The sequence below is a fragment of the Corythoichthys intestinalis genome, chromosome 19 (genome assembly GCF_030265065.1).
Source record: "Corythoichthys intestinalis isolate RoL2023-P3 chromosome 19, ASM3026506v1, whole genome shotgun sequence".
Lineage (NCBI taxonomy): Eukaryota > Metazoa > Chordata > Actinopteri > Syngnathiformes > Syngnathidae > Corythoichthys > Corythoichthys intestinalis.
In genome coordinates, this window is record NC_080413.1 from 40,359,995 (window position 1) to 40,376,318 (window position 16,324).

The 16,324-nt window shown below is 39.3% G+C and overlaps 1 protein-coding gene across 2 annotated transcripts in view; it reads left to right on the forward strand.

The window, feature by feature from the left end:
• mdn1 (midasin AAA ATPase 1) overlaps positions 1–16,324 on the forward strand; it is a 218,421-nt gene that overhangs the window by 146,508 nt on the left and 55,589 nt on the right. For both annotated transcript variants that reach the window (XM_057822299.1, XM_057822300.1), the window contains exons 68-77: positions 2,100–2,194; positions 4,256–4,374; positions 4,541–4,693; positions 6,251–6,360; positions 6,431–6,504; positions 6,582–6,765; positions 6,837–6,978; positions 12,642–12,788; positions 12,893–13,019; positions 15,962–16,067. In XM_057822299.1, coding sequence (XP_057678282.1) covers positions 2,100–2,194; positions 4,256–4,374; positions 4,541–4,693; positions 6,251–6,360; positions 6,431–6,504; positions 6,582–6,765; positions 6,837–6,978; positions 12,642–12,788; positions 12,893–13,019; positions 15,962–16,067 — 1,257 coding nt within the window. The remainder of the gene's footprint in view (positions 1–2,099; positions 2,195–4,255; positions 4,375–4,540; positions 4,694–6,250; positions 6,361–6,430; positions 6,505–6,581; positions 6,766–6,836; positions 6,979–12,641; positions 12,789–12,892; positions 13,020–15,961; positions 16,068–16,324) is intronic.

Sequence of the window (16,324 nt, forward strand, 5' to 3'; positions counted from 1 at the left end):
TGGCTGCTGTCTATTTACCACCAGAGAAGAAGAAAATGAATGGAGGAGCCAGCGCGGTCTTTGAATGTGATACCAAACTGCCTTTGGAATTGTAAGATTTATCATTGTTGTTAATAAATAAAAATTTAAAAAATTAGACTGTGTGTGGCAGTTATGACAGGACGTATGGAATCACAGGAGTGCCAAAATAAAATAAATTAATCAATCAATCAAAATAAAGAGAAATTAATATGAAAGAGTAAAGTTACTTTTTATTGACTTTTGTCAGTCAATAAAAGGAAAAAACAATGACAATTTTTGTCATTGATGTTTCTATTTCGCTTGCCTTTTTCTATTTTGGTTTTAACGAAAGGAATCTTCTATCAATCAAATGGCGTTGGGAGGGACTGAAACTAAACTTCAAATAGGTTAAATGTATTTGAACATCAAATCTGTTTACAGATTGTAAGGTATAGACAAATAACTAAATAAATAATGAAATGCCCAAATAAAAATTTGATACAAAACTAATAATTCTGATAATTCCCAAGTACCAATATATTGCGATCAAGCGCGGAATACTTCTCTGGCTTATTGTCATGAGTCGCAGTATATTTTGTGCGATGTGTAATAATGGTACCACCAGGGGGTGGCGAGCCCTGGCCACGGCTCCCCCCAATGAATTTGTTGGCTACCACACTGGTCACCCCACTCGCCAGTATAATGTAGATTGTAGTAGCTGCGGAACTCAAAATTTTGACTGAGCTATTATGGACCATGTACATTAACACAATATAATAGTATACAATATACAAAGTATATCAGAAAGTGCGTCTTGAAGTCTTTCTGATCATTTTCTCCTGGCCTGTTTAATACCTCAACGTAGTAAAAACCTGAAATTATGGCTTTTATTTTTTGGTGTGCCACCCCAAGGTTTTAAGTGGCCCCATTTGGCCACCCATATGAAGAATTTTTGGAGGCGCCACTGATTTAAAATAGGCAGTATAGCGCTACTCCCACACCTTGTGGTGGTTCCATTATTTTCTTGCCTGTGAGTGAAGGTGGGCAGGTGTGTTCCATTTACGTCTTTCGCTCCCCCTCCGCCCACTTTCCCTCCACCCTCCAAGTGGCCTCAGTGTGACGTCATTGCAAGTGCTTAGGGCAAGTGAGCGAGGGCAGCTCAAACCATGATTGGAACGCAGCCCGAGTTTTTTCTTTAGAGCTCAGGAGGTTGTTGTCACGTAAGTGCATCATTGGCTGTAGCCTTGTAAAACTGCACTGCCCCCTAGACTAGTTTCAGACTAGTGTCTGGCATGAATACTAAATTGTTTTCACGCAGACTAGCAACATCGTTGAATGTCGACTGAAGCATGTAAATGCAAGCGTGAAATATGTCGTATTCTCGGAGTGTCAAGGAAGATTTAACGAGCTCATTCCCACTGAGGCCATGTCTACACGTAGCAGGGTATTTGACAAAAAGACAAACTCTTTCTATGGTTTTGCCTATCATCCACACGCACATTATTTTGGGCATTGTAAACGAGGGTTCTTAAAACTCCATTCAAAGTGAAGTTGTGCGAATTCTGCGTTTGTGGTGCCATCATGCGGACCCTGATAACCAAAGATTTAACTGTGGAAACGTAACTGACTGTGACAAACCCATGTCACGCATGAGACCATTGCTTACACAGTTTGCATTTAGATCTAATTATTAGACAATTACTTTTTGCTTCCATGTATTTACAAATTCTTGCAGTTCATCATATTGAAGAACACATGCGAAGAATGGGTGTATTATGGATAATTATTTTTCGCGCATTGTTATGAATATACTTAAAAATGAATGAATGCAGTTGGCTGTGGAAGCATTTTATTTTTCTACAAACGTGTTGATGTAGACGTAATTATTTTTTCTGGACGTATTTGGGCAGGATCCTCTGTTTAAAAAAAAAAAAAAAAAAAAACGGCTAGGTGGCCTACGGCAGCTGGTCCCATCACCATTTTTATTTTTTATTTTTGCCAACTTTTTGTTGTTAGGCAATTCTTTTCACGAGTGCAACATCGCCTGCAATCTGATGTGAATTTCTCATTTTCATCATACTCTTGCTGCTTTTTTTCAGGATTGGGAGAATAACGCCAGCCGTGCAGTCTCACTGCAGAACAACATGACACAAGTCACACAGCTTATTATCAAGTGGCACAAACTGGAGCTAAAGTAGGACTAAATACACTTTCTTTTTTATGCTCATAAGACCTTGTAGAACTCATGTGAAATCCAAGCCTTTAATTTTTATTTCTGCTGCATCATGCACCTTTTCTGCATTTGCATGTTAGCAGAAGTATTTCCTTCCTATCGGTTTTATTATGCGTTTGTAATACGTATAATATTTTGGGGTTGTTTTTTTTTTTTTTTTTTTTCCTCCTGGAGTTGTCACATTATTGTAGTGTAGTGTAGTTTGTGCACTCAAAAGACGGACCAGACCTAGCACAACTCAAAAGACTGTTTATGATGAACAAAAATATGGATATATGTTACTCTCCCTTCTGGAGGCAGGCACAAAGGGGGTTCTCATTGCCAGGCGCCTGGTGGCGAGGCCTTCTCTCGCGAAGCCTAAAGAGGCAATGTTTGTCACCCTACACATGGGTTCCCCACCTCTGGAAGGGGCCAAGGGGGTCGGGTGAAAACTAAGATGGGTGCCGGTCCAAGACTCATCTTATGGCTGGCTCTCAGGGCCTGGATTGTCAAATCTTTGGTATGAAAGCAGTCTAAGCTAAGGAGGTTCAAGTTCCAACTTGATACATTTGGCTTACCTTCACACACAGCTTGGTCTGTGCTGCTGCTCTTTTGAGAGGGGTTGAGCTTTGTTCTACTCTGGATCTTACCACGGTGGGAGACTCCAAATAGGTACAGTGGTATGAAAAAGTGAACCTTTTCGGAATTTGTCAAATATCTGCATATCAAAATCAGCCAGAAGAAAAAAGAGTTTCTGCTTTAACTAAAAACCACCCAAACATGGATAGGTTTTCATATTTTATAAATAATATAAAATAAGTAACTGAACCTATCACATTTAATATTTTGTGTCCCCCCCCCAATAACTTCAACCAGACGCTTTCTGTAGCTGCAGAACAGTCTGGCACATCGATCAGGACTAATATTGGCCAATCCTTCTCTAGAAAACTGCTGTAGTTCAGTAAGATTGCTTGGATGAATGGCATGAATCGCTGTCTTTAGGTCATGCCACAGAATCCCAATGGGGTTCATTTCTGGACTTTGACTTGGCCACTCCAGAACGTATATTTTGTTCTTCTGAAACCATTCTGAAGACCGAATGAATGAAAACTAAATTATTGGAGTCAATATTTTTTTCTATGAGTTCTATTGGTGGTCAGCTTCTGTACTGCAGCTCCTTGTCTCGATGAGGGGAGAACCAGACGCCAGTGTGATGGAGCAGATATATAATGTATTTATATACAGTAAATACTGCCATTTTAGCCTATGTAGGAAGTATAATTGGCTTTTCAGCAGGTCATGTATATGTACAGTCTAGTATTGGAACAGTAAGTTCAATTCTTTTGTTGTCGTATACTGGAGACATTTCAGAAATGTTTCTGATTTAAAGATGAATATGACACAAAAGTTTAGAAGTCCTTGCCTGGTACACCAGACTCACCGCTGTTCCAGCTATTGAGTCTGGCCACCATTCAGCGGATACAATTTCCAGGGCGGAGCAAGCCACAGCAAACAGACAGCGGAGTGGACCAATCAGCGACGGGCAGATGTGACGTTAGTAAAGCGACGAGGGCAGGACGAGGTACTTGCGCGGAAGGAAACATACGAGGAGAGCGGAGTTTATTCAACATGGCTAGCGCGAGACAGACTGTTGTCAATGACTCGTGTCGATGTGTTTTTGGTAATTTAAAACTGATTTTACCGTGGATTGGAACATATTCTCGGCTCTCCTGTTCACCATCTGTGTTGTTGTGGAGACTACTTCCGACGCGCAAGAGTGACGTTGCTCGTTAAGTATTCCTCACGCAAATAAACGAATCTGATTTGTCGATTGATTTTGTACCTGCTCGAGAGGCCGTTAATGGGCTGGGTCCCAGACTTTTATCTCAGTGTTTGAAAAATACAGTCTGGCCGTGCCAGGCAGCAGAAGTCCAGCTTTTATTCAGTGGTTTTTACATCAAGATGTGTTATACAACCCATGAATTATGTTGGTATCTGTATTGTAAACATTACTATGGACATTAATGCATTCTTCTTTGACAGCTGTTGGTCAAGCAGTCTGGACAATGCTGCGAGGCGGCATGCTGAGAAATCCACTAAGCATTGGTTCTCCATTTACCAACTCATAGCAAAATATCTGGAAGATCAGATGGTCAATCCAGGCACGTACACACACACACACACACACACACACACACACACACACACACACACACACACACACACACACACACACACACATTCTGTGTGCTTGATTAAAAATACCATGAAATTATCGATATGAGAACTGTGAATTCTGGTGTTAAGTGCCATTATTGTCCTATTTAGGCAATGAGATGGAAAGCCCCTCCTTGTCCACGTTGTCCTCCACCCTTGAAGCCTTCATGAATGGTTCCACCCTGGGCGAGTTTCATACACGCTTGGCCATGTTACTCAGCTTTCATTGTCACCTCCTCCTTCTCCCTACTCAGGCTGGGCAAGGTCAGCTTCCACTTCTCTGTCACACCGTGCAGACATATTGCCTGCAAATTTAGGGTCAGAATTTTATAAGCACTCATTTCATCTAATTGCATCCACACAGGATCCAAATTACAGACTCGAATACTGTATACACTGCACATATATCGACTAGTTTTGATTTGAGATTTTTCTGAAAGTTGTATAATGTAGCTTGAAAAAGCTGAGCCATATTTATTTTTCCATCGGGATCATGATCAGGGGCAGGCTGGGTTACAGTGGCCCGGGAGTTATTGAAAGACTGGTCCACTTCATAGACTGTGCTGGAAGCCATCCAACCGGCAACACAAGTACCTGTACCTTGATGAGAGGAAAAAATAGTCCTTTGATGTTTTTTTTAACAAAAATCATATAGTAAACAATAACCTTAGCCCTTAATTAGCCTAGAACAAAATAATTAGAGCAGTGTAGTGATTTTAAAGCATGTAGTGATTTTAATCCAATCAGGTCATTGATACACTAAACTATAATATGAGTAAACCATTAGATTTACTGTAACGTACACATGTATAACTTTTAATTCAAATTTTCTAAATATTGGTACAGTGAAAATGCAGTTTTGATTTTGTGAGTAGTCAGAGAGTTCCACGACTAATATTTACCAACCTTGGCCAGAATTTATTCAGATTTGCGGATTTACAGTGCCACAAAAATAAGAACCAGAACCTAGAACTGTTACCAGATCGAAAATTCACATGTAGGACATTCATTTCATTTTTTCAAATATTGTTACAGCAAAAAGGCCTAGCCTACAGCAAAAATGCATAGGTTGAGTATAGAAGTAGTCCAAGAGGTCTACTACTAATATTCACCAACCTTGGCTAGAATTTATTCAGATTTGTGGATTTACAGTGCCACAAAAATAAGAACCATAACCTACTATCTACTAAAAGGACCCGTTGCTAAGGGAAATCGCATAATATTGTACATGATGTGACTGCGCACATAACGCACATGTAGGTGGAGCAGTTTTAAGCGACTTTATTTCCTTTACTAAATGATGACAATTGTGGCGTTATATATTTTAGTGTTTTTATGAGTTTGGAACAACGCAAGCACACAGAAGTCAACTACCTTGCCGCTCAGTCGGAATGCATTTACCGTAATGCTTGGATGACGCGAGTGCGCTAATTTTAGGATCCAGTCATTTGACCACTGGAACACAAACGTCCGTTGGCTTGACAGCAGTCACCAATTGCTACTTATTTTTTACCCACTACTTATTTTTACTGTGTACGTGTAAAATATGTAGGGTCACAGTTCGCACATGCGTAGTGACACCAAACACCACTTACTTTAGGAATTATGACCAGACTTATTTCTCCCGCAGGGGAAATCCCCTGTATCTCCGAATGCTAGTCTGCCCTTGATCGAATGCATCTGGTCATTTATTTGGTGCTATAAAAATGATTTGTTTGACAGCCGTTATCCCCTTAACATTAATTAATTGTTATTCATAAATAAATTGTTGTTGAATAGTTAAGAGTAAACAAAAACCAATAACTTTGCCTTACTTTACAGCTACATTGTCTCATCTTCTGTGGAACCTACACAAATACTACAGTCAATTTTCAGATTGTATTCAGGACACAATCAGACTCCTAAGACAGCCAATCGAGAAGGATCTTCAGGTACTTCATAATAATGAAATAATCCGCAATAATAATACTTGAATGTGACTTAAACCTGAATTTGCCTCAGGATTTTGTCAAGATCACCAAGTGGAATGATGTTAGTTTCTGGTCCATCAAGCAGTCAGTGGAAAAGACACATCGGTAAGATATCTGTTGAAATGTCTGCATTTGTCTCTGACAATTTCACTTGAAACTTTGTTTTGTCCATATTGCTTTAGGACCCTCTTCAAATATGTCAAAAAATTTGAGGAGGTTCTCAACGGCCCCTGTCTTACTGTTCTCGTAGAACAGAAAAACAACAATTCCCACGACAATTATAGTATCAAATCAGAGGCAGGACTCATTCACCAGATTCATCGGGCACTCGAGCAAAGCCTTCCAGGAAAGAACGGAGAGCAGCAGGTTTGGATCTTTACCTATTCCTTTGAAAGATCCCTTGTGAACGGGGTTTCATGCGGATCTGGGGATTTCAGAGCAACGGTCAAGATGGAGTCGACTCGGAACGTCTGCAAGGACGTCTGCCTGTTCTGACCAGAAAAATGAAGAAAGTATGTGTCCAACTTCTTAAGAAACACCCGGCACCGGAGCTGACCGAAGATCTGGACGACTTCACTGGTAAATCTACATCGATTTCAGACCTACAGGTCTACTAATATGTCCTGTGTGCCTTAATTTCCCGAATATAAGGCGCACCCGTGTATAACGCGCACCACAAATTTACTTGTAAAAACCACGTAAAATTATTGTACCCGTGTATAACGTGCACCCTCATTTTAGCACCACTAAATAGAAGAATACAAGCGATCAGCTCGTGTACAGATACAGAAATGTTATTTTATTGACTGGTGAAACACAGCACAAGCATAGCACATTGGTAGTTCAAAACATTACCGTAAACTAACCATATGTACTATACTGTACTGTAATATGATCTGATAACTTCTTGAACTTACCAGAATCCAGGAGAAAACCAAACAGATGTGACTTTTCTTGCATCATGATGAATAAATGTTTCCTCCATGGATTGATACGGTAAAATTAAATTGAGAACGTAAGTCGGAAACCCGAGAGAGCTGATAGCTGTCGACACGACAGTAACTATAGGAACTATTGTTATTTGGGTTTGAGTTTCCCGAGGGACAGATATAGTTGACGGACACAGGAAGTCTGTGTTGTTACGTTTGTTATGGTCCGAGTTGCGTAGCTGCAATAAACGTTGACTCAAATGAGTTCAAGAAACCAAATTCTGTGCTTTATAAAGCGTGAAAAAAGCAGAATTTAACACAGACGAAATCATTCGGCCGATCAGAGTGAAGTATTACCGAAACAAAATGGTGACGTCACGTACCGTAATGGTCGGCAACGGATCGCCGCATACGTTTCTTCAACACAACATGGCCGTGTCAATAAAAAAAAAAAAGTTTATCTGTCTCCATCCATGTACCCATTTATAATGCGCACCATGATTTTACAAGTTGATTTTGGGGGGAAAAAGTGCGCGTTATATTTGGGAAATTATGGGAATTCAAAACTTTTTTTCAATGCAAATGCAAATTAATCCTGGCTGGGGTATTTTGGAAGAAAATAAAATCATGACTTAACCTTGATTTTGGTTGTTACACGATGACACCGGGAGTGAATGTGGGCGGAATGGCACAGTACGCCATTCAGGTAGAAGATTCAGGGCCGGAACGCTGCTTTGAACAGTATCACGGCAACTGTCACAACCCCATGATAAAAAAGCCTGCCAGACTGCCAAACATGCATCTCCAAGAACAAAAACAATCTACTACCGTCAGATTTACATCCACAAGTGTTAACAACAAGCCAAATAAAGTGCTTGCGTAGAGCGTCCTTTTCAAGATGATTTCAAGATCCTTTTCAACCGATAATTATTATTTATGTATTCTACGTAGTTGTGCCGTGCGGCTTCATTGTATATGACGAGTTTTCCGTTGGCTGACAGACTGACGTGTGATCAGCATGGATAGATACAGTGCTGGCCAAAAGTATTAGGACCCCTGCAATTCTGTCAGATAATGCTCAATTTTTCCCAGAAAATTATTGCAATTATAAATGCTTTGGTAGTAATATCTTCATTTAATTTACTTGGATTTAAAGAACACAAAAGAGAGTAAAAAGACATTTTATACAAAACTCAAAAAATGGGCCCGACAGAAGTATTGCACCCTCAGCCTAATACTTGGTAGCACAAACTTTTGACAAAATAACTGAGAACAATCGCTTCCGGTGTCCATCAATGAGTTTCTTACAATGCTCTGCTGGAATTTTAGACCATTCTTCTTTGGCTAACTGCTCCAGGTCTCTGAGATTTGAAGGGTGCCTTCTCCAAACTGCTATTTTCAGATCTCTCCACAGGTGTTCCATGGGTTTCAGGTCTGGACTCATTGCTGGCCACTTTAGAAGTCTCCAATGCTTTCTCTCAAACTATTTTCCAGTGCTTTTTGAAGTGTGTTTTGGGTAATTGTTTTGCTGGGAGACCCTTGACCTATGAGGGAGACCCAGCTTTCTCACACTGGCCCCTACATTATGCTACAAAATTTGTTGGTAGTCTTCAGACTTCATAATGCCATGCACACGGTCAAGCAGTCCAGTGCCAAAGGTAGCAAAGCAACCCCAAAACATCAGGGAACCTCTGCCATCTTTGACTGTGGGGACTGTGTTCTTTTCTTTGGTGGCCTCGTTTTTTTTTTTTTCCCTGTAAGGTTTATGTTTATGCCTTTTCCCAAAAAGCTCTAGTTTTGTCTCATCTGACCAGAGAACATTCTTCCAAAAGTTTTTTGGCTTTCTGAGGTAAGTTTTGATACTCCAGACTGGCTTTTTTATGTCTCTGGGTCAGAAGTAGGGTCTTCCTGGGTATCCTACCATAGAGTCCCTTTTCATTCAGACGCCGACGGATAGGACGGGTTGACCCTGTTGTACCCTCGGACTGCAGGACAGCTCGAACTTTTTTGGATGTTAGTCGAGGTTCTTTATCCACCATCGGCAGTACACAGGAAGATTCAGGTCTTTGAAGACGGACTTGTAGCCTTGAGATTGCCCATACTTCTTCACAATTTTGCATCTCAAGTCATCAGACAGTTCTTTGGTCTTCTTTCTTTTCTTCGTGCTCAATGTGGTACACCCAAGGACACAGGACAGAGGTTGAGTCAACTTGAATCCATTTTAGCTGGCTGCAAGTCTGATTTAGTTATTGCCACCACCTCTTATGTGCCACAGGTAAGTAACAGGTGCTGTTAATTACACAAATTAGAGAAGCATCACATGATTTTTAAAAGGGTAGCAATATATTTGTCTGGCCCATTTTTGGAGTTTTTTGTAAAATGATTTTTTTTCCCATTCTCTTTTGTGTGTATTTATTGCAAGCAAAATAAATGAAGATATTACTACCAAAACATTTGTAATTGCAATCATTTTCTGGGAGAAATTGAGCATTATCTGACAGAATTGCAGGGGTGCCGATACTTTTGGCCAGCACTTTAGCTCTGATTGGTTCAAATACACATGTGATTTCTGGAACAGCAACAAAGAAAAAAATGGACATACCAGAGTGGTTGGAGTGACAGGTAATGAACAACTTGTTGAATTAATGTGATAAAAAGAGGACAATGCAACAATAAATCAGATAAAGATCAAGGGTTCAAGCTTTAAATCCCACTGTACTCTGTACAGTAAAAGTAAAGGCTTTCTATTTCAAATGATGGTAAAAATGCAGGTTTTATATAAATAAGGGCTGTCAAAATTATCGCGTTAACGCGCGGTAATTAATTTTTTTAATTAATCACGTTAAAATATTTGACGCAATTAACGCACATGTCCCGCTCAGAAAGTATTCTGCCTTTTGGTAAGTTTTACAGCAACTCTTGTGGTCGCTTTGCGACATGGTTTATTGTTTTCAGTCCAGTTCAATATGGCTGCACGACGTCTCGGGCTGATAATGTTGTGCTTACATGATCCTTGGACAAGATTTGTCCGTAAGTATGGTTGTTGTAAAGAATGTACATATTATGTTAGTAAAGCGAAATGTTATGTTTTTGTATGAGACACTTTTTGTTTATGTTTAGTGAATCTGTATAGCGTGCTAAGCTAACGTTGTTGCTAATGCAATGCTTGTGTACTTTTTTTTGTTGTAGTTGTACGACGGTCTAAAGAGGACAATGGTTTGAGGCCATTTTATTAATGAATCAGATGAAAAAGGAAGAAGTCTAATTATTAAGGCGTCGTTCACTAGCTGTCTAGCTTTGGAAAAAGTAGACGCTTCGGAGTGAGGACAGCATAGACAGATTTAAATGACAGTAGAGTGAAATGCCCACTGCAGTCCTTATGTACCATATGTTGAATATTCAGTGCCTTGCAAAAGTATTCGGCCCCCTTGAACCTTGCAACCTTTCGCCACATTTCAGGCTTCAAACATAAAGATATAAAATTTTAATTTTTTGTCAAGAATCAACAACAAGTGGGACACAATTGTGAAGTGGAACAAAATTTATTGGATAATTTAAACTTTTTTAACAAATAAAAAACTGAAAAGTGGGGCGTGCAGTATTATTCGGCCCCCTCGCGTTAATACTTTGTAGCGCCACCTTTTGCTCCAATTACAGCTGCAAGTCGCTTGGGGGTATGTTTCTATCAGTTTTGCACATCGAGAGACTGACATTCTTGCCCATTCTTCCTTGCAAAACAGCTCGAGCTCAGTGAGGTTGGATGGAGAGTGTTTGTCAACAGCAGTCTTCAGCTTTTTCCACAGATTCTTGATTGGATTCAGGTCTGGACTTTGACTTGGCCATTCCAACACCTGGATACGTTTATTTTTGAACCATTCCATTGTAGATTTGGCTTTATGTTTTGGATCATTGTCCTGTTGGAAGATAAATCTCCGTCCCAGTCTCAGGTCTTGTGCAGATACCAACAGGTTTTCTTCCAGAATGTTCCTGTATTTGGCTGCATCCATCTTCCCGTCAATTTTAACCATCTTCCCTGTCCCTGCTGAAGAAAAGCAGGCCCAAACCATGATGCTGCCACCACCATGTTTGACAGTGGGGATGGTGTGTTCGGGGTGATGAGCTGTGTTGCTTTTACGCCAAACATATCGTTTTGCATTGTGGCCAAAAAGTTCAATTTTGGTTTCATCTGACCAGAGCACCTTCTTCCACATGTTTGGTGTGTCTCCCAGGTGGCTTGTGGCAAACTTTAAACGAGACTTTTTATGGATATCTTTGAGAAATGGCTTTCTTCTTGCCACTCTTCCATAAAGGCCAGATTTGTGCAGTGTACGACTGATTGTTGTCCTATGGACAGACTCTCCCACCTCAGCTGTAGATCTCTGCAGTTCATCCAGAGTGATCATGGGCCTCTTGGCTGCATCTCTGATCAGTTTTCTCCTTGTTTGAGAAGAAAGTTTGGAAGGACGGCCGGGTCTTGGTAGATTTGCAGTGGTCTGATGCTCCTTCCATTTCAATATGATGGCTTGCACAGTGCTCCTTGAGATGTTTAAAGCTTGGGAAATCTTTTTGTATCCAAATCCGGCTTTAAACTTCTCCACAACAGTATCTCGGACCTGCCTGGTGTGTTCCTTGGTTTTCATAATGCTCTCTGCACTTTAAACAGAACCCTGAGACTATCACAGAGCAGGTGCATTTATACGGAGACTTGATTACACACAGGTGGATTCTATTTATCATCATCGGTCATTTAGGACAACATTGGATCATTCAGAGATCCTCACTGAACTTCTGGAGTGAGTTTGCTGCACTGAAAGTAAAGGGGCCGAATAATATTGCACTCCCCACTTTTCAGTTTTTTATTTGTTAAAAAAGTTTAAATTATCCAATAAATGTTGTTCCACTTCACGATTGTGTCCCACTTGTTGGTGATTCTTGACAAAAAAATTAAATTTCATATCTTTATGTTTGAAGCCTGAAATGTGGCGAAAGGTTGCAAGATTCAAGGGGGCCGAATACTTTTGCAAGGCACTGTATATATCCATCTTGTGTCTTATCTTTCCATTCCAACAATTTATTTTACAGAATATATATATAATTTACAGAAAAATATGGCATATTTTATCGATGATTTGAATTGCGATTAATTGCGATTAATTACGATTAATTAATTTTTAAGCTGTAATTAACTCGATTAAAAATTTTAATCGTTTGACAGCCCTAATATAAATATGTATATAAATTTAGACTTAGCTGAATCCGTCACTCAGTTGACCCCCAAAAAATGTGTAAATCGTTTGTGTTTATTCCTGAAAGGTGAGATACTTAAAAATGTAAACGAGTTGCAGGACCTGACCATCAACATGTCCGTGGAAAAAGAGAAACAGACTGCCCAGGTGAAACACATCTTGCAGCAAAAACAGAGAGCTCTGTCTGACCTGTTCAAAATTCTCACAGAAACAGGTCAGTTCAACTTGCATTGTATGTGTGTCTGTTTCTTTGTGTGTTGTTTAGAAGTATTTAAGAGTCTGAAGTCTCAATCCTTCCGATTTCTATCCATATCCCAGGTCTGTCATATCGTAAAGGGTTAATATTGAGCAAGACAGCTGACCAAGAAGAAACCCTCTGCTTAAAGCCACTGGATTTGGGCACCGCTCTTTCTACCATCATCGACTGCGAATCGACTGAAACCACGTAAGCCAGGGGTGTCAAATTCACAGTGGTCCAAAATTTAAAATTGGGAAAAAGTTTTTATTTTTTTTACTGCAACTGACCTTTCACAAACGCCACCCCCTAAACGTCATTAACCAAATCATACATCCAAAACCAGAGGCCAAGGGGAAACGCGGTTCCAGTCCAGGGTAGTTTCATTTGACCCCACACACAGACGTAGGGGCAATAATTACTAAACTTGACTATATTCAGTAAATGTACACAGAAAAAGGCATCGGATCATTCACAAAGCTAGTTATCAGGATCGTGTGTGTTTCTGATATCACTGTGGATCGATCACCCATTGACATAGGTGGAGATTCAAGGGAATTTGGAATCCACAGAAGGATGAGGGATATGTGGATAAGAACTACAATAAGTGTGTTGTGACAATTCTGACACATATTTGTGATATGGGATGTTCTGGTTATTTGTTTTTGCGGGTTTGAATAATGGAGTGGGATATTTGTGTATTGTAAACATGTAGACTAATAGGTGGGTGTTTATAGTTGGAAAAATTAGACGGCCGTAGTCGTCCACATGCACTGGCACATGAAAAGTATCTGTAATATCCTCCAATAATTAGTATCTTTTTATGTATTTATATATTTATGTACAGTGATCCCTTGTTTTTCGCAGTTAATAGGGACCAGAACCCACCTCGATAAGTGAAAAATCACAAAAGTAGCACACCCCCAAAACATTTTATTTTTTTGTTTGTGTGCAATGTATTTATTCAGACTTAGTTTTGGAAAGAGAGACATATAAGACATGTTTTTTCCCACCTTTTCCCCTAAGTATAATTTAAGAAAAACTTTTATGTAGATATTTTGATAAATGGTTTTTAAGCACTTCAAATGTAATACTTATGATAAGTATGAAACATGTTACTGTCCCACCAAATTATTTTTAAAAAAGAATAAAGTAGAAAAATGCTTTTCTTTGTTAAATACTTCAATGAGTGAGGTACTCAAATCCGTTCAAGCTGTCCACTTACACACAATGAGTTGCCACAGCAACTGTTTAACAAGTTAAACGATGATTGACGTATGCGGTGCTTTGAAGTTTCAGCTTACAAGCGTCTCTGGCAAAATCAAACCTTACCGTCTGGCAATCAACGTTAACTTTAATAAGCAACGCCAGTGCACTGCCTGACTAAGAAAAGCATTAGCAGCAAGAATGAGAGAGTAGATGATCGGGATCAGGACAGCTCTATAAACTACGGCATTTATTTATTTATTTATTTATCTTATTTTTAAATTGCAATAATATCTGCGATGGACTGAGAGCGCGAAGTAGCGAAGGATCACTGTATATTCATTATTTATTCATTTATATTATTTATCTGTTTATATTCTGTGATATCAAGCCACAGGTCCAGGCCAAGTAAATAATTCAATAGTGGGCAATTGTACATGAGATAAATAAGAATGTATTGTAGAGCTGAAACGAGTACTCGAGCAACTCGAGTAACTCGAGTTTAAAAACTGATCCGAGTAATTTTATTCACCTCGAGTAATCGTTTATTTTGACAGCTCTAAGCATCACGTTTTGCTCGGACTACTTTTAATGCGGGACAACGCGCTGTCACGTGCGGAGAGGAAGAAGGAAAACAAAAACAAAAAAACTTACTGCAGCTGACAGCCGCCACAAACGACGCCGACGTTGCCAAATACTAGCCCGCACGATGCTACGTTGGTAACAGCTAGCGTCTGATGCATCTCATAAAGATCACATCTATGTTGAACTAGATGCGCAATGACAGACTCGGCCGCGTCTGGGCAGCGTTATTAAACAGCCGCCATCTTAAAGCAGTACAGCGCTAAGCGCTAGTAAAGAGCACTAAGCGCTAATAAATAAAATTAACGTTACTGTCGCTACTAGCTCACGAAAAGTTAGCCCTGCGGAGGGCTAGGTTTCAATTAATTATGACCACTGTTGATGCGTGGCTAACGTGTCTTACATAAAGGCTTTAACATAACATAGCATTGTGGAGTGATGAGGGTGTAAAATAAAAACTTTATCATGGTAACTATCAATTTTAGCTCAGTAGTCATTGCTGGATAAAACACCAAGTAGCACTGGTCCCTAATGTGCTCCAGTACAGCCTGTATCATACATTTATTTTGAACACTGCAAAAACTCCAAATCCTATCAGGACTTACTGTTTAGACTAACTTAAAACTTAACTAGAACTTAAAAATGGCTTGACACAAAGAGAAATTCAATTGAAACACGTGGGAAAAAATCCTAACTTTTAAGTGATGTGTGTTATCAAGCATAACGGCATTTTTAGGTAATATATATATTTTTAAAATAAGATCTAAAAGTTTTTTGAGTGAAAGCAGTGAATTAGTCTTTTTTTTTTTTTTTTAATTCCAGCTACATCTGAGATGCAATTGTTGGCTGTTTTCAACAATATACATTGAAAATAAAGACATTGATTGACTGAAAATGGTTCAAGATTAGATTAAATGTCTTGTTTTCTCATGTATATTTATAATTGCTCTTCACCTAAAAATATATTTGTTTTATCCGATTACTCGATTAATCGATAGCATTTTCAGTCGATTACTCGATTACTAAAATATTCGATAGCTGCAGCCCTAATGTATTGGGCTATGGGTATAGAATTTTGTTTTCATATAATTGATTATTGCTACTGATTATTGATACTTATGTATAATTACTTATGTGTATAAGCACACATAGCCGCTCATATGGGGCCTATTCAAAAATCTCTTTGGGTAAGAAAATATCTCTCTTTATTAACAAAAATGTTTGGAGGTCTATGGAAAAATCGGTATTGGGGGATCTGCGGTTGGCCAGTTAGGAACCCTTTATCCAAAGGTATACAGGTGTTGTGGTCAACCCCCTGACCCTTCTGCTTTGTAAAAGTCCGCACTTCATTGTTAATGTTGTAGGTGGATGTCAGGTTTGATCAACTCATGGGATGGATGTCAGCATTACTTCTACCGTTCATGGGCGAGGATAAATGCCTTGCAGACAGCATTCCAGCATCCTTCAAAAGTAAGAAACATTTTCTGTTCAAAGGTGGAGTGCTTTTTTTTTTTTTTTAACTTTATTCCCCCCACATTTAAACACTGACTTAACCTTGCATTATTAATACCATGATTTTTGTGGAAAATAGCCCCTTATTTGCTTTTTCACTTATTATATTGTGAGAAAAATATACCTTTGTTTAAATAAGAAAATTAACTTGGTAAGAAGTTACTCTTTACCTGAGTATTCTTTTATCCTGAAGTCAATTTTGGGGTGACTTCCTT